This window comes from Ciconia boyciana, chromosome 4 (assembly GCF_034638445.1).
Source record: "Ciconia boyciana chromosome 4, ASM3463844v1, whole genome shotgun sequence".
Classification (NCBI taxonomy): domain Eukaryota; kingdom Metazoa; phylum Chordata; class Aves; order Ciconiiformes; family Ciconiidae; genus Ciconia; species Ciconia boyciana.
Genome location: NC_132937.1, coordinates 72910592 through 72933891, shown reverse-complemented (window position 1 = coordinate 72933891; position 23300 = coordinate 72910592). Strand labels below are relative to the sequence as shown.

Genomic DNA, 23300 nt, shown 5'->3' with positions numbered 1-23300 from the left:
TTAACATCCTAATTTCAAGGAGAGACTAAGATAGCAAGCTCCTTCACAGCTCAGACAGTTTGAGGGGATGCTGAATTTCTGTTCTGGTGGAGGTGTTCATGCTTACCCATCTTTGCTCTCTACTCTGCAGCTGTGGCTGACGTTTGCTCCTGTGGCTGATAAGACAGCTGCTTACTTCCGCATTTCCCTGGAGATGGTCAACTGGCTCTCAATAGTGTATCTCCTCATCTCAATCCCATTTGGTCTGGTGGCAACATGGGTCCTCGACAGCGTGGGGCTCAGATGTGCTGTGAGTTGAACTGTTCTGTTTCCCTGAGGGCGTTTCACCTAGAGATTAGCAGTAGCTGCACAAAGGACTAACATGCATACTGTGAATGTGAGTCTTGCCAAATGCTGCAGAGGACCACCATGTTGAAAGCTCTTAGTTGAGTAATAGCTGTCACATCACCTCTGAGGTGGGGAGCAGTGGGAAAAGTCAGAATAATGTTGCATCCCTACTTGCCTTTTCCTGCTTCAGTTTTTGTTTTCACCAACTGACAGGGACAGATGCTGTGAGCTGACTCTGTGAAGAGCTTTCTGTAATTGGGTAGGGTTTGCTCTGCAAAAATGTTAGCACAGCTATTTTGCTTGCAGGGCCAGTTTAAGGAGCAGCAGGGCAGGGTACAAGCAAGGGACCCCTGTCAGCTCAGAGCTTGGTCTATGCTAAGCCAGCTTGGGACCTCCACACAGTCTTTCTGGAAGCAAGAGTGTTGTGGAATGTGGCACTGAAACACTAGCATGCTAGTGGTATAGAAGAGCATTTGCAGGATCCGTATGCTGGATGACTCATTGCTATGATCTTTGGATTGTCACAGCAAAATACGGGTGATGGCGCAGACTTGCAAACAGTGCAATTAGGGAACTTTGGATTTCTCATTAATTCAATGACAGTGTCTGCTGCCTTGCGTAAGCTACATTGTGGTGTAATTCTCATGTGGGGCCAGGACAGCCACCTTGCTCCCTAAGGAGACAGGTAACTCACTTACTGTTGGATCAGGAGCATCTTGCAGTGGCCTAAAGGGGTGGGGGGCATCTGCAGGCAACTTCCCATGCAGTGATTACTAACACCCAGTGTCTCCTGCAGTGCATCTGAGACCCTGCTCATGCTGCTCTGCTGCATTAAGTTCTGCCCTTCAGGCTTCAGCACACAATCCCTGGCTGTTTCTGCTTGCTGCAGGTGATCCTGAGTGCATGGCTGAACATGACGGGTAGCATCATCCGGACGTTCAGTGTCCTGAAGTTCCTGAGCTTGGGTTCCCAGAGTTACTGGTACCTGTTTATTGGGCAATGCTTCTGTGCACTGGCACAGCCCCTCATCATCTTTTCACCGACAAAACTGGCAGCACTATGGTTCCCAGACCACCAGAGGGCGACAGCAAATATGATCGCATCAATGTGTAAGTGATGGCTGCAAAGTAATATTGCTGCCACCCAGAACTTGCTAGCATTTGTTTGCCTTTCAGAGGCAGCAGGCAGAGGAAACCATCTGCACTACAGCCATTTGGCCCTGCAAATACAGCTCCGCCCAAGAGTCTCAGAGCCATGTGCAATAAACCAGTGCCTTCAAGGCCCCGCAAGACATGGCCTGCAGGCCATGCTGGGGAGCAAGAAGTGGGCTTTAGCCACATCCAGGTGCAAAGTTCAAAGTAAGCCACCCAGGCTCCCAACCTTCCTCCTATCTGCCATGACAAGGTGATCATCTTTGCCTAAATATCATAGAAGTTGGGGACAGCCCTCAGTGTTACTAAATCTAAAGCCTGTAGTGGCCTTAATTCTGAAGTTTCTTAGGAAGGTGTCCAAATTGCATGTGATGCCAGTGGTTACAGTTGCCAAATTCTGTAACCGGATAGAAGTGAGGCTGCTGCAGCAGTTTTGTCCACCAGTTCGTCTAGTAGCAAGGCAGAGCATGTGTTCCCAATTGGTATGTATGCACACACAGATAAAATATACTCAGCTGGCCACACAAACATGTTGGGGATGCTAAATGCAGCAGGACTACCCATGCAGAAACCACATCTGCCTTGCAAAGTGCTTGGAAGCTGCAAAACTGGAGGGAAGGCACCAGGTTCGCTTGCCCTAATCTCATTCCTCTTTTGGCTCCTTTGGGCCCTGCTAGAGACAGAATACTGCACTTGACAGACCTGTTTCCTCCCTCCATGTGACATTTTCCCCAGTAGCCAGAAGAAATCTCTTCCTCCTTTCTCCAAGGACTTGAGAGGTGCCCCAGAAACTGGGCTGGCTCACTGGCTCCAGCTGGGAAATCTCACAGTATCTACATGTGTGGGGGAGCCCCACCTGCCCTTCCCTCAAAACAGCCAACAGTCACCTTCCCTGCCCGCTGCCTTGGAGTTGTGGGGAAGGGGTAGGCATGGGGAAAAGGGCAGCATAGGAGCACCCCTATACAGCTTTCCCAATGCTGCTGCAAACCCAGAGCACGGGTGCTATTGCTTAGCAAGAATGAATTTATGGTGTCAGAACAAATAAATTCTCTTTGCGCTGCCTTCCCTAGAATAGGGTGGACCTGATGGCTCACCTTGTTTCCCAGGACTGAGACAGACCTTCATCTTCCTTGCTGGAGAAGGAGCTCTGTTGTCAGTGTGGTGCAATACAAGTACTATCAGGGACCACTGGGCACTCGGTCCTTCACTGCCCTGAAGGACCCCAGCCTGCAGATAACTTGCTCTTTTTAAGTGAGAGAGCAGCCAGAGCAGCCAAAGAGCATTTTTTTCACATAGCGTCCTCAGTCCTTACAGGACCAAATGGATCTAACTATGGGAAATAATAAAACTGAAGAGCAAGGAACAGTGGAAACTCAAGACCTGAAGTTGTTCAATCTGTGGCATGTTGAGATATCAGTGTGAGGACTGAATGGGCTGTGATTATTATCTGCTGCAACACCTGTATATTGCTGTGTAGGGGGCTTCCATTAATAATTTCTGGTTACACCCATTATTGTCTGCTGTACAAAATCAGGATTTCATTTCAAGAAAGTTTAAATATTGCCTAGAAGGAGCATCTGCACAGGCCCAGTCATTTACTCCAGTGGTTAATTACCTCACTGGCAAATGTCTACATGTTACTTCTTGTCTCAATGCTCCTTATCCCCCAGCTATTCGGTCTTGTTGCACCTGTTTCTCAGGTAGTTATGGACAGAATCACCTCTTCTCCCTTTGTCTAGAAAGACTGAATGGCTCCAACCCAGTCACTGTACAGGCACATTTCCCTTTGCCCCTTCCCACATGTCTTCATGTCTGCCTGTTGTTCATGTGAGTTTTTTCTCTCAGCTTGCTCCAATGTATCAATACCCATTTATTTTCTTAATGCCAGAGCAGAACTCAGCATTGCTGTACTGTCGGTATCAGTGCTGCACACAGAAACTGTCCTTACAGCCTCCTGTCAGTATCCCCACAGCTCCTGTTATTGCCTCTGGGTAGGCTTCCCTGTGCTTGTATGCAGGCAAAAACAGACCCTGCATCCAGGATCCTGCTGAGCAGCTGAAATCACTATGACTCAGCTGTGCTCTTGAGTATTTATTGTATCTGGATCCTCCCCATCACTTGTAGAGACTTACTCACAGAGAAGCAGTGCAGGGCCAAGAACTGATCCCCTGTGAAGACCATGAGAAATTCTCCTGTGTCAGGAAAAGAAAGACTTCTCTGAGTCCACTGAAGTGGCCTCTGCTTCATCCATGGAATTCTTCATTTACTGTGGTCTGTCAGTGTGTAATTTTCTGCACCCATCAGCATTGCTGTCCACAAAACACACAGCCCCATTGCAGAGTACTGCAACCTAATCCACCAGGACCCCTGGACCACACCGTACAGTTGATTAACTCCAGTGATCTCCTTTCCATTCTTGGTCTAGGCTCATATCATTTCTCTTCCCAGGAAGAGAAGGCGGCTAAGACCTTGTAATTACTCAGATAGTTTCACTTAGTCTTTTCAAATTTAGCCCAATGCTCACATTTCCATGCCTCACCCATACCTTCTGGAACTGCTTCAGTATGCCGATAGTTCATGTAAACACCTGACAGTAGTTTTCAGGCAGTCCCCTACAATGCCCAGATGCATTTTACCCCAATGGAGAAGCATCAATCCATCTCCTTGGAAACTGTTGTTTAATTGTGTCCATGTACTTAGAAGCAGGTAACATTCCACCAGGATCATAACCTAGTACTTTCCCAAGTATGGAGCAGAAATGCTACAGTTGTTACGTGCTATAGCACTATTCATGATGCCTTAGCAAAATCATGGAACAGACGAGGTTGGAAGGCATCTCTTGGGATCGTCTCATCCAACCCCCTGCTTAACCAGAGCTGGCTAGAGCAGGTTGCCCAGGGCCATGTCTAGTCAGGTTTTGACTAGGTCCAAGGATGTAGGTGTTGCACCTTACCTAAGCAACTTGTTTCAGTGTTCAACCACTGTCACAGTAAAAAAGTTTATATTCAGACAGAGTTTCCTGTGTTACAGTTTTTGCCCATTGCCTCTTATCCTGCCACTGGGCACCACTGAGAAAAGTCTGGTTTCCTTTTCTTTACAACCTCTGATCAAGATTCTTTTCTCCAGGCTGAACAGTCCCAGCTCTCCCAGCCTCTTCACGTATGAGAGATGCTCTTGTCCCTTAATCATGTCTTTGTCCCTTGACTGGACTTGCTCCATTAACTGCGTATCTTTCTTGTATTGAGGAGCCCAGCACTGGACTCAGCACTCCAAACTGGAGTGCCGAGTCCAGTGCTGGAGAAACACAATGATGTTTCTCACCAGGGCTGAGTAGAGGGGAAGGATCACCGCCTTCCACCTGCTCGCAATGCTCTTCCTAATGCAGCCCATGGTGCTGTTGGACACCTTTCTGCAAGGGTGCACTGTACAAAGCTATTAGGTTGGTGAAGCATTTCTCCTTTGCTGACTACATCTGTTCACCTTGTTGTCCTTCATGTGCCTGGAAATGGTGTCCAGGATGAGTTGTTCCATGACCTTCCCAGGGATCAAAGTGAGACTGAAAGGCCAGGAGTTCCCTGGATTCTCCTTCTTGCTCTTCTTGAAGATGGGAGTGACATTGGCTCTCTTCCAGTCCTCAGGAGCCTCTTGGAGTTGCCATGGCCTTTTAAAGATAACCAAGAATGGGCTTGCAATGAAAACAGCCTGCTCCCTCAGTACTCATTGGTGCATCCCATCAGTCCCATGGACTTGTGTATATCTGGTCTATTTAATGTTCCCTAACCTAATCCTCCTCCACTGAGGGTAAGTCTTCCTTGCTCTAAACTTCACCTCTGGCCTCAGCGCCGAAGGCTGGTCTTACCAGTAAAGACTGAGGTGAAGAAGGCATTGAATACCTTGGCCTTTTCCATGTCCTTTGTCACCAAGTCTCCTGCCCCATCCAGCAGCAGCCCACATTTTCCCTAACCTTCCTTTTGCTGCTAATGTACTTGTAGAAGCCATTCTTTTTGCCCTTCACGTCTCTCACCAGACTCAGTTCCAGGTTGGCTGTGGCTATCCTAACCCCATCCCTGCACACTAGTAGAAAATCAGCTTCACTTGTTTGACTGTTTGCAGAACATCGCCTTAGAGTTTAAAAATTGCCTCCTGCAATTTTGCACATTCCCAAGCTGAGTCCCAGGAGTGCTGCTTCACATGCTGCTCAGCTCCAGCCCCATAACAATGCAGCCCCCCTACTCCAGTACAGATAAGTGTCCAAGATTCTCTTCTGCCATGTGATTTTTGTAGTTGGTAGCAGAGATCAACTTGTATGCCAGCTTGGGCTTTACTGAGGAAATGTATTGGCTTGAAAGGTGTCAGGAATGACATAGAATCATAGAATCATTAAGGTTGGAAAAGACCTTTAGGATCATCTAGTCCAACTGTCAACCCAACACCTCCATGCCTACTAAACCATGTCCTGAAGTGCCACATCTACATGTTTTTTGAACTCCTACAGGGATGGTGACACCACTACCTCTCTGGGCAGCCAGTTCCAATGCTTGACCACCCTTTCAGTAAAGACATTTTTCCTAATATCCAGTCTAAACCTCTCCTGACACAACTTGAGGCCATTCCCTCTTGTCCTATCGCAAGTTACTTGGGAGAAGAGACTGACACCCACCTCACTACAACCTCCTTTCAGGTAGTTGTAGAGAGCAATGAGGTCTCCCCTGAGCCTCCATTTCTCCAGACTAAACAACCCAGTTCCTTCAGCCACTCCTCATAAGACTTGTTCTCCAGACCCTTCACCAGCTTCGTTGCCCTTCTCTGGACACGCTCCAGCACCTCAATGTCTTTCTTGTAGTGAGGGGCCCAAAACTGAACACAGTAGTCAAGGTGTGGCCTCATCAGTGCCGAGTACAGGGGCATGATCACTTCCCTAGTCCTGCTGGCCACACTATCCTGATACAAGCCAGGATGCTGTTGGCTTTGTTGGCCACCTGGGCACACTGCTGTTCAGCTGGCTGTCACCCAGCACTTCCAGGTCCTTTTCCACTGGGCAGCTTTCCAGCCACTCTTCCCCAAGCCTATAGCATTTCATGGGGTTGTTGTGACTGAAGTGCAGGACCTTGCACTTAGCCTTGTTAAACCCCATACAATTGACCTCGGCCCATCGATCCAGCCTGTCCAGATCCCTCTGCAGAGCCTTCCTCTCTTTGAGCGGATCAACACTCCTGCCCAATTTGGTGTCATCTGCAAACTTACTGAGGGCGCACTCAATCCCCTCATCCAGATCATTGATAAAGATATTAAACAAGACTGGCCCCCAAACTGAGCCCTGGGGAACACCGCTTGTGACCGGCCGCCAACTGGATTTAGCTCCGTTCACCACCACTCTCTGGGCTCAGCCATCCAGCCAGTTTTTTACCCAGTGAAGAGTACACCTGCCTAAGCCATGAGCCGCCAGCTTCTCCAGGAGAATGCTGTGGGAGACAGTGTCAAAGGCTTTACTAAAGTCCAGGTAGATAACATCTACAGCCTTTCCCTCATCCACTAGGTGGGTCACCTGGTTGTAGAAGGAGATCAGATTGGTCAGGCAGGACCTGCCTTTCATAAACCCATGCTGGCTGGGCCTGATCCCCTGGTTGGCCTGCACATGCCTGTTGAGCACACTCAAGATGAACTGCTCCATAATTTTCCCCGGTACCGAGGTCAGGCTGACAGGGCTGTAGTTGCCCAGATCCTCCTTCCTGCCCTTCTTGTAGACAGGCGTCACATTGGCAAGCCTCCAATTGTCTGGGACCTCCCCTGTTAACCTGGACTGCTGATAAATGATGGAGAGTGGCTTGGCAAGCTCCTCTGCCAGCTCCCTCAGTACCCTTGGGTGGATCCCATCCGGCCCCATAGACTTGTGAGTGTGCAGTTGGTGTAGCAGGTCGTTAACTGCTTCCTTCTCAATTATGGGGGATTTATTCTGCTCTCTGTCCCTGTTTTCCAGCTCAGGGGGCTGAATACCCTGGGGATAACTGGTCTGACTATTAAAGACTGAGGCAAAGAAGGCATTAAGTACCTCAGCCTTTTCCTCATCCTTGGTGGCAATGTTTCCTCCCTACATCCAATGAAGGAGGAAAATTCTCCTTGGCTCTCTTTTTGTTGTTAATGTATTTGTAAAAACATTTTTTATTATCTCTTACAGCAGTGGCCAGATTGAGTTCTAGCTGGCCTTTTGCCTTTCTAATTTTCTCTCTGCATGACTTGACGAGAACCCTGTACTCTTCTTGAGTTGCCTGCCCCTTCCTCCAAAAGTGGTAAACTCCCCTTTTTTTCCAGAGTCCCAGCAAAAGCTCCCTGTTCAGCCAGGCCAGTTGTCTTCCCCGCTGGTTCGTCTTACGGCACACGTCTTAGGTATTCCTTCTTAAAGAATGCCCAGCCTTCCTGGACTCCTTTGCCCTTCAGGACTGTCTCCCAAGGGACTCTCTCAACCAGTATCCTGAACAGGCCAAAGTCTGCCCTCCGGAAGTCCATGGTAGTGGTTTTGCTCACCCTCCTCCTTACTTCACCCCGAATCGGGAACTCTATCATAGCATGGTTGCTAAGCCCAAGACAGCCTCCAGCCACCACATCTCCCACCAGTCCTTCTCTGTTTGTAAACAGCAGGTCAAGCGAGGCACCTCCCCTGGTAGGCCTACTTACCAGCTGTGTTAGGAATTTACCTTCCACACTTTCCAGGAACCTCCTAAACTCTTTTGTCCCTGCTGCGTTGTATTTCCAGCAGACGTCCGGCAAGTTGAAGTCCCCCATGAGAACAAGGGCTAGTGATTGTGAGACTTCTGCCAGCTGTTTATAGAATGCTTCATCTGCCTCTTCATCCTGGTTGGGTGGTCTATAGCAGACATCCAGCAGGATATCTGCCTTGTTGGCTTTCCCCCTCATCCTTACCCATAAGCACTCGACCTTATTGTCATAATTGCTGAGTTCTACACAATCAAAACACTCCCTAACATACAAAGCCACCCCACTGCCTCTCCTTCCTTGCCTATCCCTTCTGAAGAGCTTATAGTCATCCATTGCAGCACTCCAGTCGTGAGAGTCATCCCACCACATTTCTGTGATGGCGACTGAGTCATAGCTATCTTTCTGCACAATGGCTTCCAGCTCCTCCTGTTTGTTGTCCATGCTGTGTGCATTGGTGTATATGCACTTGAGCTGGACTATCGATTTCACTCCCCAACATTGGCATGCCACCCTTAGGCTCCTCTCTAGTGAGCCTGGTTACATCCCTTTCCCCCTTCAAACCTAGTTTAAAGCCCTCTTGATGAGCCCTGCCAACTCATGGGCAAGAATCCTTTCTCCCCTTTGAGACAGCTGAACTCTATCCATCGCCAGCAGGCCCAGTGCTGTGTAAACATCCCCATGATCAAAAAAACCAAAATTCCGCCCATGGCACCAGCCTCTGAGCCACATGTTGAGCAGGTGAGTTTCCCTGTACCTTTCGGTATTCTTCCCTGCCACTGATGGGATTGAGGAAAACACTACCTGTGCTCCCGATCCCTCAACCAATCGCCCCAGTGCCCTGAAGTCCCTTTTGATCGCTTTTGGACTTCTCTCCGCAACTTCATCATAGCCAACCTGCATAACCAATAGTGGGTACTAATCAGAGGACTATACCAGACCAGCGAGTTTCCTAGTTACATCTCTAACCCGGGCCCCAGGGAGGCCTAGTGTCACTTTAGTGACCTAGTGATCTAGTGTCACTTTAGTGACCTTAAGTGACACTTAAGTGACTTTAAGGTCATTTTAAGTGACCTTAAGTGACACTTAAGTGACTTTAACGTCACTTTAGTGACCTTTAGTGACCTAGTGTCACTTTAGAGAGCTGTCATAGGGCTTTCCTGCTTTTCATGCCCTTGTGGCAAAGAAAACCAACAGCATCCTGGTGACCATCAGGAAGAGCATTGCCAGGAAGAGCTTAAGGGAGGTCCTCTGTCCACATCTGAAGAGCTGTGTCCAGTTCTAGGCTCCTCAGCATAAGAAGGATATGGACATATTAGTGTAAGTCCACTTAAGAGCCACTAAAACAATTAAGGGAATGAAGCATGTGTCATGCCAGCTGAGGCCGAAAGAGCTGGGACTGTTCACCCTCGAGAAGGCTCAGGGGCATCTTATCCATATGTACACATGCCTAATGGCACAGTGGGAGTAAAGAAGGGAAAGCACTTCTATTTGTTACTGCTGCTATATAACATCAGGACAGATGACATGGATTCATCCATCTTCATTTTATCCCTTCAGCTTAGCATGTACTGAGGCAGCCTTGAGAGGGTGAGGACACCATAATTCCTAGATGAAAGCAGTTTACAGGAGTTAGGAGTTGTAGGGAAATGGGTTTATAGAATGGACTTCATGGGGGTTAGGGAACAGATGTGGCAACAGTAAGACCACACAGTCAACTTCTCCAAATGTTCCCCTCCTGGTTTCTCCCTATATATGCCTTGTTCTGTCCTTACTCATTGCTCTGCTGCATACTGCAGCTCTGGTGCTGACTGGCAGTAGGGGTGGACACATGATTCTGACTGCTTGCATAAAAAAAGTGTTTCTCTGTTTTATTTCCTTCCAGCCAATCCCTTGGGTATTCTTATAGCAAATGTGCTGTCACCTGCACTAGTTCCTGAAGGAAAGCACATCCCATTGATGGTAAATGAAAACTGCTTTAATCAGCCAGCTGGGCTGACTGGGGTCCAGCTGATTTATTTATTTGGAGGCAGTGGAGCTGGAAAGACTGGTAATGTGTCTTTACTTTGTGTTGTATAGCTGGGTGTTTATGCCGTCCCAGCAGTAACAGCCTGTGCTCTAGCAACTGTGGGGATTCACGAGAAGGTTCCTCCAACGCCTCCTTCGGCCAGTGCCACTAACTCCACCTCCCAGCCATTCTTCACGGGGCTCAAAATGGTAAGTGCTGTAGCACAGAGAGGTACCAGTGCTGGAGTGAGGGATGCAGCCCTGCCAGACAGGGACATGCTGGGGAATCTGCTGACAAAGCAGACTCTGAACTCCACTCCACCAAATCCTCCATGGAAAGTCCCCTAAAGGAGACCAGGATCCCTTCCTTCCTCAGGGAGTGGAAGCTGCTCACAGCAAAGCTGCGAGAGATGCTCTCTGACCGTTCACCTGTGGGCCGGCTGCCGTTCGGCTAGTTCAGACAAGCACACCTGGGCTCATCCAAGAGGACCACACAACCTGAGCCTTCTGAGCAGATGTGGTAATAAGTAGGACACCACATGGCAAAGTGGAGGAAGAATTTTGGCACTGAAGAGATCCTTCCTCCCTATATGCTCCCCATTTTAACTTCCTCTGACTGAACTGACAGGAGAGAGCCAAACTCCTAATGATCACGGAGTTGCCCTGTCAACGTTTCTAACTGCGGGGTCAGAGCCACTGACCTTCAAGTCTACTGTCACAGCCAGGCCTTTTTTCCCCCTCCACTTGTTTAAATGGTATGTTCACTTCTTTCTCTAGCTCCTGAGAAACAAGCCATACATCATCCTGGCAGTGTGCTTTGGAGGAGGAATTGGGATGTTCACCTGCTTTTCAGCTCTGCTAGAACAGATCCTTTGTGAAAAGGGGTATTCAAATGTGAGTCTTCCTCCTTTCCTCCCCATTGTCCTCATCATCTATGAGACAACCAAAATGATTTTCCCTGATAAGGGACTCAGGGCAAAATGAAGACAGTTCAATATGCTGCACTGTCTCTTATCTTATTTGCTCACATTATCTAACATAGATTAAGCAGTACATTACTCAAGAGCACAGTCAGTATCTCAGTATAATGGATGATCTACGTTTTCATTACTGTCCATGCTTAGGCTCCCATTTGCAAATGAAAAACCTTTACTTCTCAAACACTTTTTAGGAAAAAAGAGTATTGTGTTTTTTTCTAAGCCACTCCAGAGCACTGATGCCTATGCAGCCTTCTGACACCTTCAGTAAGACAGGGCCCAGGCAGGCCCAAGAGTGAAGCTGAAGGCAGGCTGATGCACGCACCTTTTCCTCTTTGGACAGTCTTACATGAAGCCAGAGATGCAGAGGAAGTCACAGGTACTGTGACAGCTGTTTTGCCATCCTTCCCATGACATCGGCCAGGTAGTACTTTTACAGTTGAGCACAGTGTGTGCACAGCTGGTTCCTCCTGCTCTCTCCCTTCGATAGCAATGGGCTGCCCCCGTTCCTGTGTTTCCCCTCAGGCAGGCAGCACTTCAGTCCTGCTGCTTGTATCCCCATGGAGGTCCTCTTAAAACACCTCTTGAGCTGTTATGTATGCACATCTACGTCTCTGGTCTCTGTCCACTCCCTCTCAATTCCCAGATCTGATACCTGGCTCAATGCTCCATAGCCAGGTCACATTTACACACTCCATTAGCTTTTAACTGGAAACCTTTTAAACTTTGCAGCCTTGCTTTCTGTGCATCATGATGCTTTTGTCTGTGTGTGACTGGCTTGCCCTGGCCCTGTAGCCCACAGAAGCTATTCCAGATACCCTTTCCTACCAGTCTGCCCCTGAGGCTCCCAAAAATGTTTACTCCAATTTGTTAAAGCTTCCCTGCTTTGAGGATTGGTGTCTGCATTTGAATTCTTATGGAGCTGAAGGAGCAGGACAAGCAAAGATAGTCACTGCAGGCAACAGAGCATGTACTCTATCCTAACTACTGCTCAGTGCCTCTCTAATTAGACCTCCTTGCTACAGCCAGTTGATGCTGTATCTCATCTAACACACTTTGGGGTTGCCAGCCTTGTGGAAGGCATTCCACCAGTGCAGGTCCCTGGTCCCTGGTAAGAAAAGGGCTAGGAGCACGATTATAAACAGGAGAAGATCCTAAGGCAGTTGGAGCTGTTATGACCAGTGTGGACGAGGCACCTGATTGCCTCTGGAGGAGCCAAGAACAGTCTCATGCCCAGGCTGGAGCATTTAATGCCAGGGAACTGCTGCTGCTCTGCACCCAGCCTCCCTTGTCGGGTGTGCAGAGACTTGTCATCCATTGAGACCTCGGGAGTGCTGTGACGTTGCTGTTCCCACACACTTGTAGCAGCACCTGGGCCCCATTATTTGCTACTCAGAGCCCTGTGGAGGCCTCAGCTACTGCAACGGGCAGGGAAGCTTTTCCTTCCTCAGTAAGTGTCCCACTAGCAGCAGGCAGATGGGTCAGTGACATTAAAACCTCTTTCCTAACTGCTCTAGTTGGTCAGTTACTTGTTCTTCTGCCCTCCAGGAATTTGCTGGCCTGAATGGTGCACTGTTCACAGTGTGTGGTTTGTTGGGTGCCTTCCTGCTAGGCCTGTATGTCGACCGGACAAGGAAGTTCATCGAGTCCACCAAGATTTGTTTCTGTCTGAGTGCACTTGCCAGTATCGTGTTCGCAGTGGTGAGTTCTCCCTTGCATTGCACCATACCTGTGGGCTTAGTTCTGTTGCCATCCGATAAATCACCAACTCAAACCAAGGTCATTTGATGTCATAGTATCTATTAATCCATGTGTTATGCTTTGGGATTCTCTCTCTGGGCTAGGAATGTTTTAAAGAAAAACCCTTTACTGAGGATTTCACAGTCACTGTGAAGCCTGAGACATACTGCTTCAGGATATAAATAAATTGGCATAATTTTACTTCCTTACATTGGATCACCATGTTTGTTTACTGGTCCTGAGACCATTCTTTCCAAAAAGAAATGGAACTGCTAAATATCCATCTTACAAAAATGAACAAGAACACCATAGTTTTCCCAACACCTGCCTTTAACAGTTGTGGCTGCCAGGAGTGCAAGGTTAGCAGAAAGGACCTAGCTATGTGCCTAGTTCTGCAGCAGTTCCTCGAGGACAAGACAAGGGAGGTGAAAAAAAGGGGGACACTTGAATCCAGCGAGGAGAGGAACACAGAACCTGGAGACTTTACACCCATGGGGTGGGAGTACAAGTACTGCACTCAAGCGTAGTCATTGCCAAGGGGAGCCCCCACCCAGCAGGAACCTGAGCATGAGGCACAGGACTCCTAGCACTGCAGAGGACACAGGATGGTGCAGGTCTCTGCTTTCCAAACAGGCTTGTGCTGTGCATTTCTCCTATGTGTTGAAAAATCCAGACTTTCAATACAGCGTGATCACACCTTCCCCTGGGCCAAGATCCCAGTGATGTTAGCTCCACTTTGAAGAGAGAGACAAATGCAATGCCTTTCTCAGTGTAGGACAAGGTGCCTAAAGCAGACCTTGCATTTCTCCCTTTAGTACTCTGGCATTTGTTGGGGGAATGCTCTGAATACAAGTCAGCATCCCTGGGCTCAGGTAACGCACAGAGTAGGCAAGAGGCTGTGTCAGGAGCAGCAAGCAAACCTTTCCCTCCTCCCCTTCTCTCCAGCCCCTTCATCCCATACAGATGAACTACTAGTTCAAAGTAGTAAAATGAAAAACACCCATTCAAATCTGCTTGATGCCTTGACGCTTTGAACTTGGATTCCACACACACAGAGTTTTCCGTGACTTTACCAGTTTAGCTGGCCCAAGCCTGATGCAGCCATGCCAGGACAGACACCTCATGTTCCTCTGTGGAAATTACATAGTTAAGGAAGGAGGTGCCAGCACTGTGGCTGCAGGATTTATGCACTTGACTTTACTAGCATTGGCTAGACAAGGCCATGCTCTTTCCTCCAGAGTTAGGGATAAGGCTGTTCTAGGCACTAAACTAATCTCCAGGGTCTGTCAATGTTTCAGGTGGTTTTTTTATTTGTTTTGCCTTTTTTTTTTTTTTGTGGTAAAATCCCAATGTTACAAGCATGAGCCTTGCATGATAAGGAATAGTTTTCCTTATCACTGAGCTACAGCAACTAAGGAATATTTTTCCTTATCAATGAGCTGCAGCAACCCAGTGAATTCTCATACGTAACCCAATGCAAACACCACTTCTGAAATGTTAGCTTGCATTGGGAGGAAGGTGTGTGTTTCACTTGGTGCTGGAGATGATATGCTGAGCACACTCCTGCTAAGTTACTGACCAGGAAGTCAAGTCACAGTAATATGACCACACCAGTGCTTTTCAGATAATTCTGCTGATCCTCTCTCCCCTTGCTTAAATTCAACACATAGATCTCGATCGTGTAGCCATTTGTTGACTCTAGAGGGGTGGAGGTAAAAGAGAGATTTCAGGAACAGGCAGGAAAGGTACTGGTGAGAACAGTGAGCCCTTGGGACTTCCTGCAGGTTAGGGGTTCAGAGACTTTCTGTGCAGACATTGAGACTTTGCTGTTGCTTTTCTGCTTGCAGACTTCTCGGTTCAGACATCAGGCCATCACGCTGGCCATCACCAGCTCACTCTTTGGTTTCTTCGGTTTTGCCATCTACCCCATTGCCATGGAGCTGGCTGTGGAGTGCTCCTACCCCGTGGGAGAGGGCACGTCTACAGGCCTGATTTTTGTTGCAAGGTAAGCAGGCAGGTTAAATCCAATTGACAGCTGAGCCTGGGTTCAAACACACACACACACACACACAAAGGGGTGTGGGTGCAGATAGAGAAGAGCACGGACATCAGTGCTGGCCATCCTGCTGGACTTCTCTCTGGTGTCCGTGCACATGACCATGGCAAGGGGGGAGCTGGCTGGCTGAGCCCTAGAGCTGAAGAGCTTAAAGGTTTTAAAGCAAGGAGGAGTATGTGGAGTTGGTGCAAGAAAAGCAAGAAGGAAGATGAAGGTCTCCCTTGCTTGGCACAAAGCGGGATTTAACCATGCCCAGCATCACCTATCTTTGAAGCAGATGGGGGCTGTATGCCTCAGAGGAGCACCCATTCCCATGGCAATACAGGGACTTGTCAGGTGTCAGTGCTCTGCTGAGGGACATGGGGCTCATCACTTGCAGGGCAGCTGGTCACGACAGATGGAGCAGTGACAGTCCTTCCCATGATCAATTTACATGCCTAGGGCTGGCACTGAACTGCAGCAGAAACGACTTGTTGGAGCCCTAAGCAGTGATATACATGGCCTGGTGCCATGTGTGTGTCAGGTGGAGCTGCAGCAGCAAGAAACATCAGTCAAAGAGGGGCATTAGACACTGCCTTTGAAAGCTGTTGTCTCCCACTGGTTGCGGACTTTGTTGCTGCTGCCAGCCAGCTATCAATAGGGAGGAAACTCAAGTCATAGCCTGACTTTTTCCCATCCTCAACCTTGCAGTGAGAGGTATTTCCAAGTCTTTGCCCAGTGACTAAGCCTCAGCTCCTTGACAGCTGTAGTTCAACACCTGCCCTCTTCTAAAGGAAGTATATAGTGGTCCTGCCATGCTGCCCTGTTTCTCAGGGTGTGCTGAAAGGCTGACCTGGACACCCTGTGAGCCAAGGCCAGTTAACCAAGTGCCTGGGCCAGAGGAAGCCGACAGTAGCTTTCCCTGCTAGAAGGACCAGGCTCCAGAAAGGGGCCTCACTTTCTTCCCGCTGGGGAAGCTGGGCTTGTCTGCAGCAATGATGAATTGGGCAGGTGCCATGACTGCATGTTGGCTTCTCCCCACAGCCAGATTGAAGGTGTGATTTTAATGATTCTGCTACAAGCCCTCACCATGCGTGTTTCTGAGGATCCATCCTCCACCTGCACCCTTGACCAGGATGGAGCCCTGGACTGGACAAGTATGTATGCCTTTGGGAAATGATGCTGGACACTTGGTTGCACCCCATGTACCCTCCACTGTCTTGCAGGTATCACTGTGAGGAAGCCTGCAAGACTGATTCCTATTGTAGCATATCTCATAGCCACCTTTCCTAACCTGATGGTGCACTCCTTGCTGCTTCTGCTAAACCAGGCCTGCAGGATTGAAATGGGAAGACCTCTAAGCTGCCATGAATGCTGCTGCTGACTCTGGGTTAAAATTTCTCTTATGGTCTCTTATGGCCACTCTGCAGAGACGTGAGCTTCACCAAGCTAGAAGGCAGCTGTTCTGGGGGAAAGGCACTGTCCACATAGCACAGCCTGTGCTGCTTTGCAGTGTGGGAGGCCAAGACTACAAATGCATTGACTGAAAGCTACTTCCCTTGCTTCTGCACACACAGCTGCCTGGATTTGTAACATGCTGGTACAGCTTTGTCCTGACTTATTCCACATTTCCCTTCCTTTCCTAGCTGGTCTCCTAGAAGAGACAGCAACTGAGATGAACAGAAGCACAAATGTGTTTTCACTGCAGGCTAAACCCTGGTCTTGATCTCTCAGCTGGTTCATAGTTATGTGATACTGACACCAAGTCCCAGGGACACACCGTAACACAAAGGCTGGCAAACACCTTTTAAATATATACTGCTTGGCTGGGCAGAAATTCTGCAGAACAAGCTCCACTAGCTGTCAGGGAACAAGGCTTCACAATAACTGCACCCAAAAAGCAATTTGCTTCATGTCTGAAAGCCCGCAACTCTACATCTCATCAGATGAGAGCTGGATCTCATGATTAGGTACCCATTCCTACTCATTTTGTGGTCTGATACATGCAGGGACCTTCAGAAAAGGTTCTTTCAACACAAATTTTTCTTTGATTCAAGTTTATCCTTAGTGAACCTTTCCTACACTTTGCTCTCAGATGATATAACAAGAAGCACTACCTGCGTGGACCTGTTCTCTTATGAAGCTCAAGTGTTTTGATTCAGTCTTTCCTGTAACTTTTTTCACCACCCCCCAACACACAAACGTGTACACATACACAGAAACACACACTCCCACAAACACAGTGTGTGCACCCGTGTAAGACCTCCAGCCTGTGGGGTCATGCAGGACAAGAGTCCTGGAAACCTTCCACATTTCACCCAAATCCTCTTCCTATGCCAGTGTTACGTGGGACAAGGTTTGGCTGTGACCAAACTGGCATTGCCCCCCGTGAGCTGCACGCTGTCCTCAGGAGTAGCCCTTAGGAGGAGATCAACCAGGCTGTGCTGTTGTGGGGAGCTTCTGCACCTGTGGGGAGTTGTGAATTCACCATCTAAAAGTGTATCTTCCTTGCAGCTCCAGTACTGGTGCTGGCTGGCCTCTGCAGTGCTATGGCTTGTTTCTACATCATCTTCTTCCATACTGACTACAAGCGGCTCCATGCTGAGACAAACAGCGGTGATTTGGTCAAGGCAGAAGATACAGCAACAGCAGATGTTCCTGAAGCCTAACCAGGCCAAAAAGGGGATACCGAGGGCCCAGTAAGGGAAGGACTCAGGCCTGTGAGCAGGGACCATGACTGCAAATGCTCAGCTGGCACACTGGGATATCCAGGTCCTGTTGCATGACAAGCAAGGGCTAGAGCAGAGTCACCGGCGCACCTTTCCTGTGCTTCCCTCAATCTTGTATTTATTTGTGATTCCAGGTGGTAAGGAAGGCTGTGCTGCCAGGAAGGTCAAGGTGGGAGTGGACAACAAGGATTTTTAGCTGACTTGATTCAAGCTAAAGAAATGTTGCAGAGGAAAGGAGCATGATATTTCAGTCATTTTTTCATTTTCATGTACTTGGATCAGGGGTGAAGCTTTCAGAGGGGTGGAAGCCATGCCTATCACAAACCTAGTGGAAAACTTCTGTTTAAGGACTGTGGTTCTTGTACAGCATAACAACTCTTCCACTCTAAGGTTGGAGCTAATTGTGCCTCTTAGCTAAAGGGAGGTAGGAGCTAGAGCATCCTTCCATTGCAGCAGGGAAGTGTAGGTATGTTATCTGTAATACAAGTCTGTTACAATGAGCCACTTTGTCCTCTCCTACAAACAGGAAAAGAAAAGCCCTGCCTGCAGTGCTGCCTGTAAAAGAAAATATCAGCAAGCAGCAGGAATTAAATACGGCAGCATTTCTCACTCTTCTGGTCCCCTGCCAGACGATGAGACATTCAGGATAAGCTTGTTTTACTTGAGCTTCTGTTGTTTCTTCACCTCTCCTGCACCTCCAGTGGTTTAAGTTTTCCACAAGAAAGCGAACCTGCTGGTGTAAGATTAGGGTAGTGTATCCTCCCCAGGCCAAGCTATGCTCTCCTACAGGGGAACACTGAGAGGGCAGCTCACTTTTAGGGGAATTACACAGAAGTGCCTGGTGTGGTGGAAGCTGGCAGGAGAACTGGCAAAGGTGACCACTTAGAGAGTGCAGGGACCTGTGACAAGTTTCTGCAGACGATAGGGGCTTCTGGGGAAGACCAGGTAAGAAACAACATCAACAAGCACCTTCCAGTTCTCTCTGCAATGACACCTGTTCTTCAGTGTTAGAAAAGATGGGTAGTGACCCAAAAGATCCCATTTGGAGTTCAGTTACCCTAAAAATTGCAATGGGTACAACTGGATTTTTCATTTTACAGTATTTCCACAGCAGTCCAGTGTCCTGCTTTGGTGTTCAGGTTCATATTTACAACATTACAGTGGTAAAAAAATGAGATAGATGGGACTTGGTGATACTTCATACCACCCATCTTGCAGGCAAATCTGAGTACTTGCTGTTTAAGGGAATCTGATGCAAATTGGACCTGTGACTGGCTTTGTCCAGCCCAGCCAGAGGATGATCCCAAAGCAAAGGATGCACTTTCCCTCAGGAACACTGTACAGAGGAGCTCTCTCAGTGCCTGAATTCTCTTCCCCATTAGCAACTGGAAATCTCTCCCTTTGTAAAACACCTAGCTGCATCCTTCTAGGGAGCCTGCTAGTTCCTACAGCTCCAGCCTTGCTCTCACCAGTAAGCACTGATGTTTGTCAAAAGGAGCAGGAAGGAAGTCTGAAACTGAGGTGAAACAAGATCAGTTTGGGCCTGTCAGAGGAATGAGATTAGCTGTCTTTTGCAAAACTAGCTGGTCAGTTCTGCAGCCCTGGACCTAATACACCCAACTTATTACACCAAATTTACCTGCCACTCCTGAGTCCTCCTGTACTGGGAAGCAAGCAGCACTTGGTACTTTATAATTTTATATATTTACAAATGCTTATGTTTTTCAATAAAGGGTGGTTTAAGAAAAGATTAATCTTTTCTTACTGTATTAAACTTTAAAAAGTAGTTTATAGATGCAAGGGTGCATCAGATCTGCTATGTAGCACAAACCAAAGGTCTCTGTATTTGCCAGATGTGCATTAAGTTGTGCTCAAAATGATGATGTGAAGTGGTAGCTCAGATCGTTAAAATGAAAGTGTGAAATTAGCTGTAGTTTAAACTACAGTTAGCTCTGTTTTGAAGGATAGGTTAAAGGAGTGAGGAAATACTGCTAGCAAATGTCTCCAAAATCTGCCATTGCCCTGGTCAGAAAGTCTGCCTTGGACCAGCTAAGACACTCTTGTCTTTATCAAATGTCATGGTTTAACTCCAGCCGTCAACTAAGCACCACACAGCCGCTCGCTCACCCCCCCACCCCCCCGGTGGGATGGGGGAGAGAATCAGAAGAGTAAAAGTGAGAAAACTCGTGGGCTGAGGTAAAGACAGTTTAATAAGTAAAGCAAAAGCTGCACACGCAAGCAAAGCAAAGCAAGGAATTCACTCACTACTTCCCATCGGCAGGCAGGTGTTCAGCCATCTCCAGGAAAGCAGGGCTCCATCACGCGTAATGGTTACTTGGGAAGACAAACGCCATCACTCCGAATGTCCCCCCCCTTCCTTCTTCCTCCCCAGCTTTATACACTGAGCATGACGTCATGTGGTATGGAATAGCCCTTTGGTCAGTTTGGATCAACTATCCTGGCTGTGTCTCCTCCCAGTTTCTTGTGCACCTGGCAGAGCATGGGAAGCTGAAAACTCCTTGACTAGTGTAAACATTACTTAGTGACAACTAAAACATCCCTGTGTTATCAATACTGTTTTCAGCGCAAATCCAAAACATAGCCCCATACTAGCTACTATAAAGAAAATTAACTCTATCCCAGCCAAAACCAGCACAAGAGATGACATCGGCTCCCTGGTACTTGCAGTTTATTGAGCACAGAGCTACAGACCCACAGGGTGGGAAATGAAGAGAGGATGATGCATATTGTGTAAGAATAAATCATTAGCAAGAACTGCATTGTTAAAGAATAGATCTTCAATTCCCCAACTGATAGATAAATACACATGTATTCAGGTGTCAGTCCTGGTTTGGGTTGGTTGGTTGACTCCAAGCCTTCCTTTGCAGGTCTCCATGCCTCTTCCCTTTGGAGGTTGCTGCAGGACATGTTCTCAGAAAAGTTTGGGAAACGTAACAGCCTTCATTGGCTTTCTTCTGGCACTCAGGAAATGCAGAGGAAAAGAAGCCATGAGAGGTGCTGCTGTGTCCATCATGCAGCCTCACCTTAGCCTGCTTTCCCCTCACCAAGCAAGTTGTGAGGGGAGAACGGGAGGTCCCGCTCAGGGACTGCTATTTCTGGGAGCATGCAGTATGCAAGGAGGAGACTTGGAGGGGCAGAGGAAGGGTTGCCAACAGGCAGTGCTTGGTGTCAGCCAAAGGCACTCAGGCTGGAGATGCTTAAGTTGGCTGGACCCCATGAGAGAGGCAGGCCTTGACCTCCCAGTGTCACCCAGGGAGGGGTGGCCTGCCCATTGCAGCAGGGCAGAGTCTCCAGCTGGGACAGGGAGCAAAGGGGCTCTGCTCCCCAAACAGACCCTCCTCCCTTGAGGTGGTGGCCTCGCAGGGGTGCAGGAACTTACAAGCCAGTGTTCTGAAGGTCTTTGGGGACTTTGGCTCCCTGACCAGTCCCACTAGTGAGCCTGCAAAGGAGCTGCGGAGGCAATCGAAAGCTGTTCCTCTGCTGATGGTCCCCAGGCTTTCCTGGGCTCCCTCGTGCTGCCACGGTGCAGGCAGCTCCTGTAGCCAAAGCAGCAGCCCCTCTGTTTGGATTGGTAGTCCTTGCACGCCCACTGCTTCTCCTTTCCCTCCCTGCCCAGCGATCTTCATCCCCATGGCCCTTGCTTGCGCAGAGTGAGGGCAGGCAGCACTTCCTACCTGTTCTGACTTGGTGCCTTCTGTCTGCACCAAGAACAGAAACTGTGTATCCCTTGCACAATTGCATTGATCCTCCATATGTGGCAGGGATGGGGGATGCTACGCAGCTTGGGGAGCTCATCCCCCAGCCTCCCACAAATGAGTGCCATGACACCTTGCTTGGAGGAGGAAGACTTAAAATTGAACAAGCATATCCAAAAATCAAACAGTTATAGCATAACCATCCGTGCCTAAGTCTATCACTCCATCACTCCACAGTAATTTCAAGACCTGTGGTAGTTGCACTTCCTGTGGGCCAGACAGAGCTTCCCGAAGACTTTTACGAAGTCAAGGGCATGGCTGTCCCCAGCCAGAAAGCAGGAAGACAGCAGCCTCCAGTGGCTGGAGGTGAGTACAGCTACCTGAACTGCAATATCTGTGAAGCTGTGCCCACTGGTGAACGCCTTCATCTTTAAAGAAATTTAAAAAAACTCCAAACCTAAAACAAAAAAACATGGCCAAAACTATGGTCCGTGTTGTACTATTGTGGGGAGGTGAGGGGTGCAGAGGAGGAGGAAAGAGGAGGAGAAGTTTTGGTATAGCTGCTCCCCAATGAACACAACTGGCTGCAGGAAGAGGCATCCCTGCTATGGCCCAGTGGGCTCTGCCCAAGTGGTATCCCCTGCAGGGAGGTGTGACCACATAACCAATTTAAGGAAAAGTTCCACAGAACCTGCCAGGTAATTGTAAAACTCCATGGCCATTGTGACCCCATTTTCTGGAAAAGCAGCACACCTCAGTGTTGAAAGTAGTCCTCTTGGACAATCTCCCTTGAAGTCCAGGGAAAGTCAGCTGTTGCACATGCTCTTTTAGCAGAAAGACCACATTAAAATGCTGAAATTGTCAACAGGCTGGAGGGACTTCAAGCTTAATCAGAGTTACATGTGGCACAAATCCACTCCTTCAGACTCTGCTGCTCTTTGCAGTGCTCTGAAAGACTGAACATCTACCCTACTGCCACTTTGCTGTCTCAACAGGAACTCTGCACTGACTGCTCTAGTGCAGGGGATTGAACTAAGCTCTTGTGATGGAAAGTTTCCCTGGCTTTGCAAGAAACAGCAGCTTTTAATCACTGCTTGCAACCTGCCTCCATGTACACGCAAAGCTTTGCCAGGCTGCTCTCAGCAATTCCCATCTGTTGCACATTACTAAGAGAAGACTGAGATCTCATCTGCAAAAGCCAAAGCCTCCAATTACTTAGAATTAGCTAATCCAAAATGAAAAGAAAGCCAACTCTTTTGGGGTTTGTCTGGAATACCCAACTCTCAAATACATTGTCCTTCCAGGTTGCAAAGCCTGGCAAGAAGACTGATGGTGGTGGGTGTCCCCCTCGGGGCAGTTTGTGAAGCCATGCCCTGCCCAAAGAGCCACTGTTACATCCAGGAGGTTCTGGAGCGCTCATGCTGCTCAGGCCCTAAAGCAGCCTTTGCTCTGCCTCGCACCAGGGCTCACCTCAGACCATGCTGCAGCATGTGGCAGTGGTCAACTTCAGGGGGAGGCACTGGCAAGTGGCCCAGGGGGCTGGGGACAGTCTCTGGGGTAGTCCCTTCCTGCCTCTATGCACCTGCATTGCCCTTGCCCTCCCAGAAGGAGCTTTTCCCTCCCTTCCAAACCCCCAGCTCATTGCATGCTGTCCTCCACAAAGGGGAGTCCCAAGAGCTGTATGACCAGAGTTTCATGGTGCTGGGGGACCCCTTGGAGACTCCTCAGGCTAAGAGCCTAGCGGCAGACCAAACCTGGCCCTGGGAGCATACGGTCATGACCCCTGCGAGGCAAGAAGGTGCTTCTGCAGTAGAGTCCATTGCTGCTAGCCCTTCCTGGGGTGCATCTGCAGGGAGATGTAAGTATGGGATGTCAGGGTTGGTGTGAGCATCCCAGGCAGGCAGGAA

General features: G+C 48.6%; 1 protein-coding gene across 2 annotated transcripts in view; it reads left to right on the top strand.

The window, feature by feature from the left end:
• SLC49A3 (solute carrier family 49 member 3) overlaps window positions 1-19419 on the top strand; it is a 29230-nt gene extending 9811 nt beyond the window's left edge. For both annotated transcript variants that reach the window (XM_072860045.1, XM_072860044.1), the window contains exons 2-10: window positions 131-289; window positions 1217-1436; window positions 10075-10151; window positions 10269-10406; window positions 10974-11090; window positions 12722-12874; window positions 14761-14918; window positions 15993-16105; window positions 17463-19419. In XM_072860045.1, the coding sequence (XP_072716146.1) occupies window positions 194-289; window positions 1217-1436; window positions 10075-10151; window positions 10269-10406; window positions 10974-11090; window positions 12722-12874; window positions 14761-14918; window positions 15993-16105; window positions 17463-17617 (1227 nt within the window). In that variant the 5' untranslated portion in view covers window positions 131-193 and the 3' untranslated portion in view covers window positions 17618-19419. The remainder of the gene's footprint in view (window positions 1-130; window positions 290-1216; window positions 1437-10074; window positions 10152-10268; window positions 10407-10973; window positions 11091-12721; window positions 12875-14760; window positions 14919-15992; window positions 16106-17462) is intronic.
• Window positions 19420-23300: the final 3881 nt, after the last annotated feature.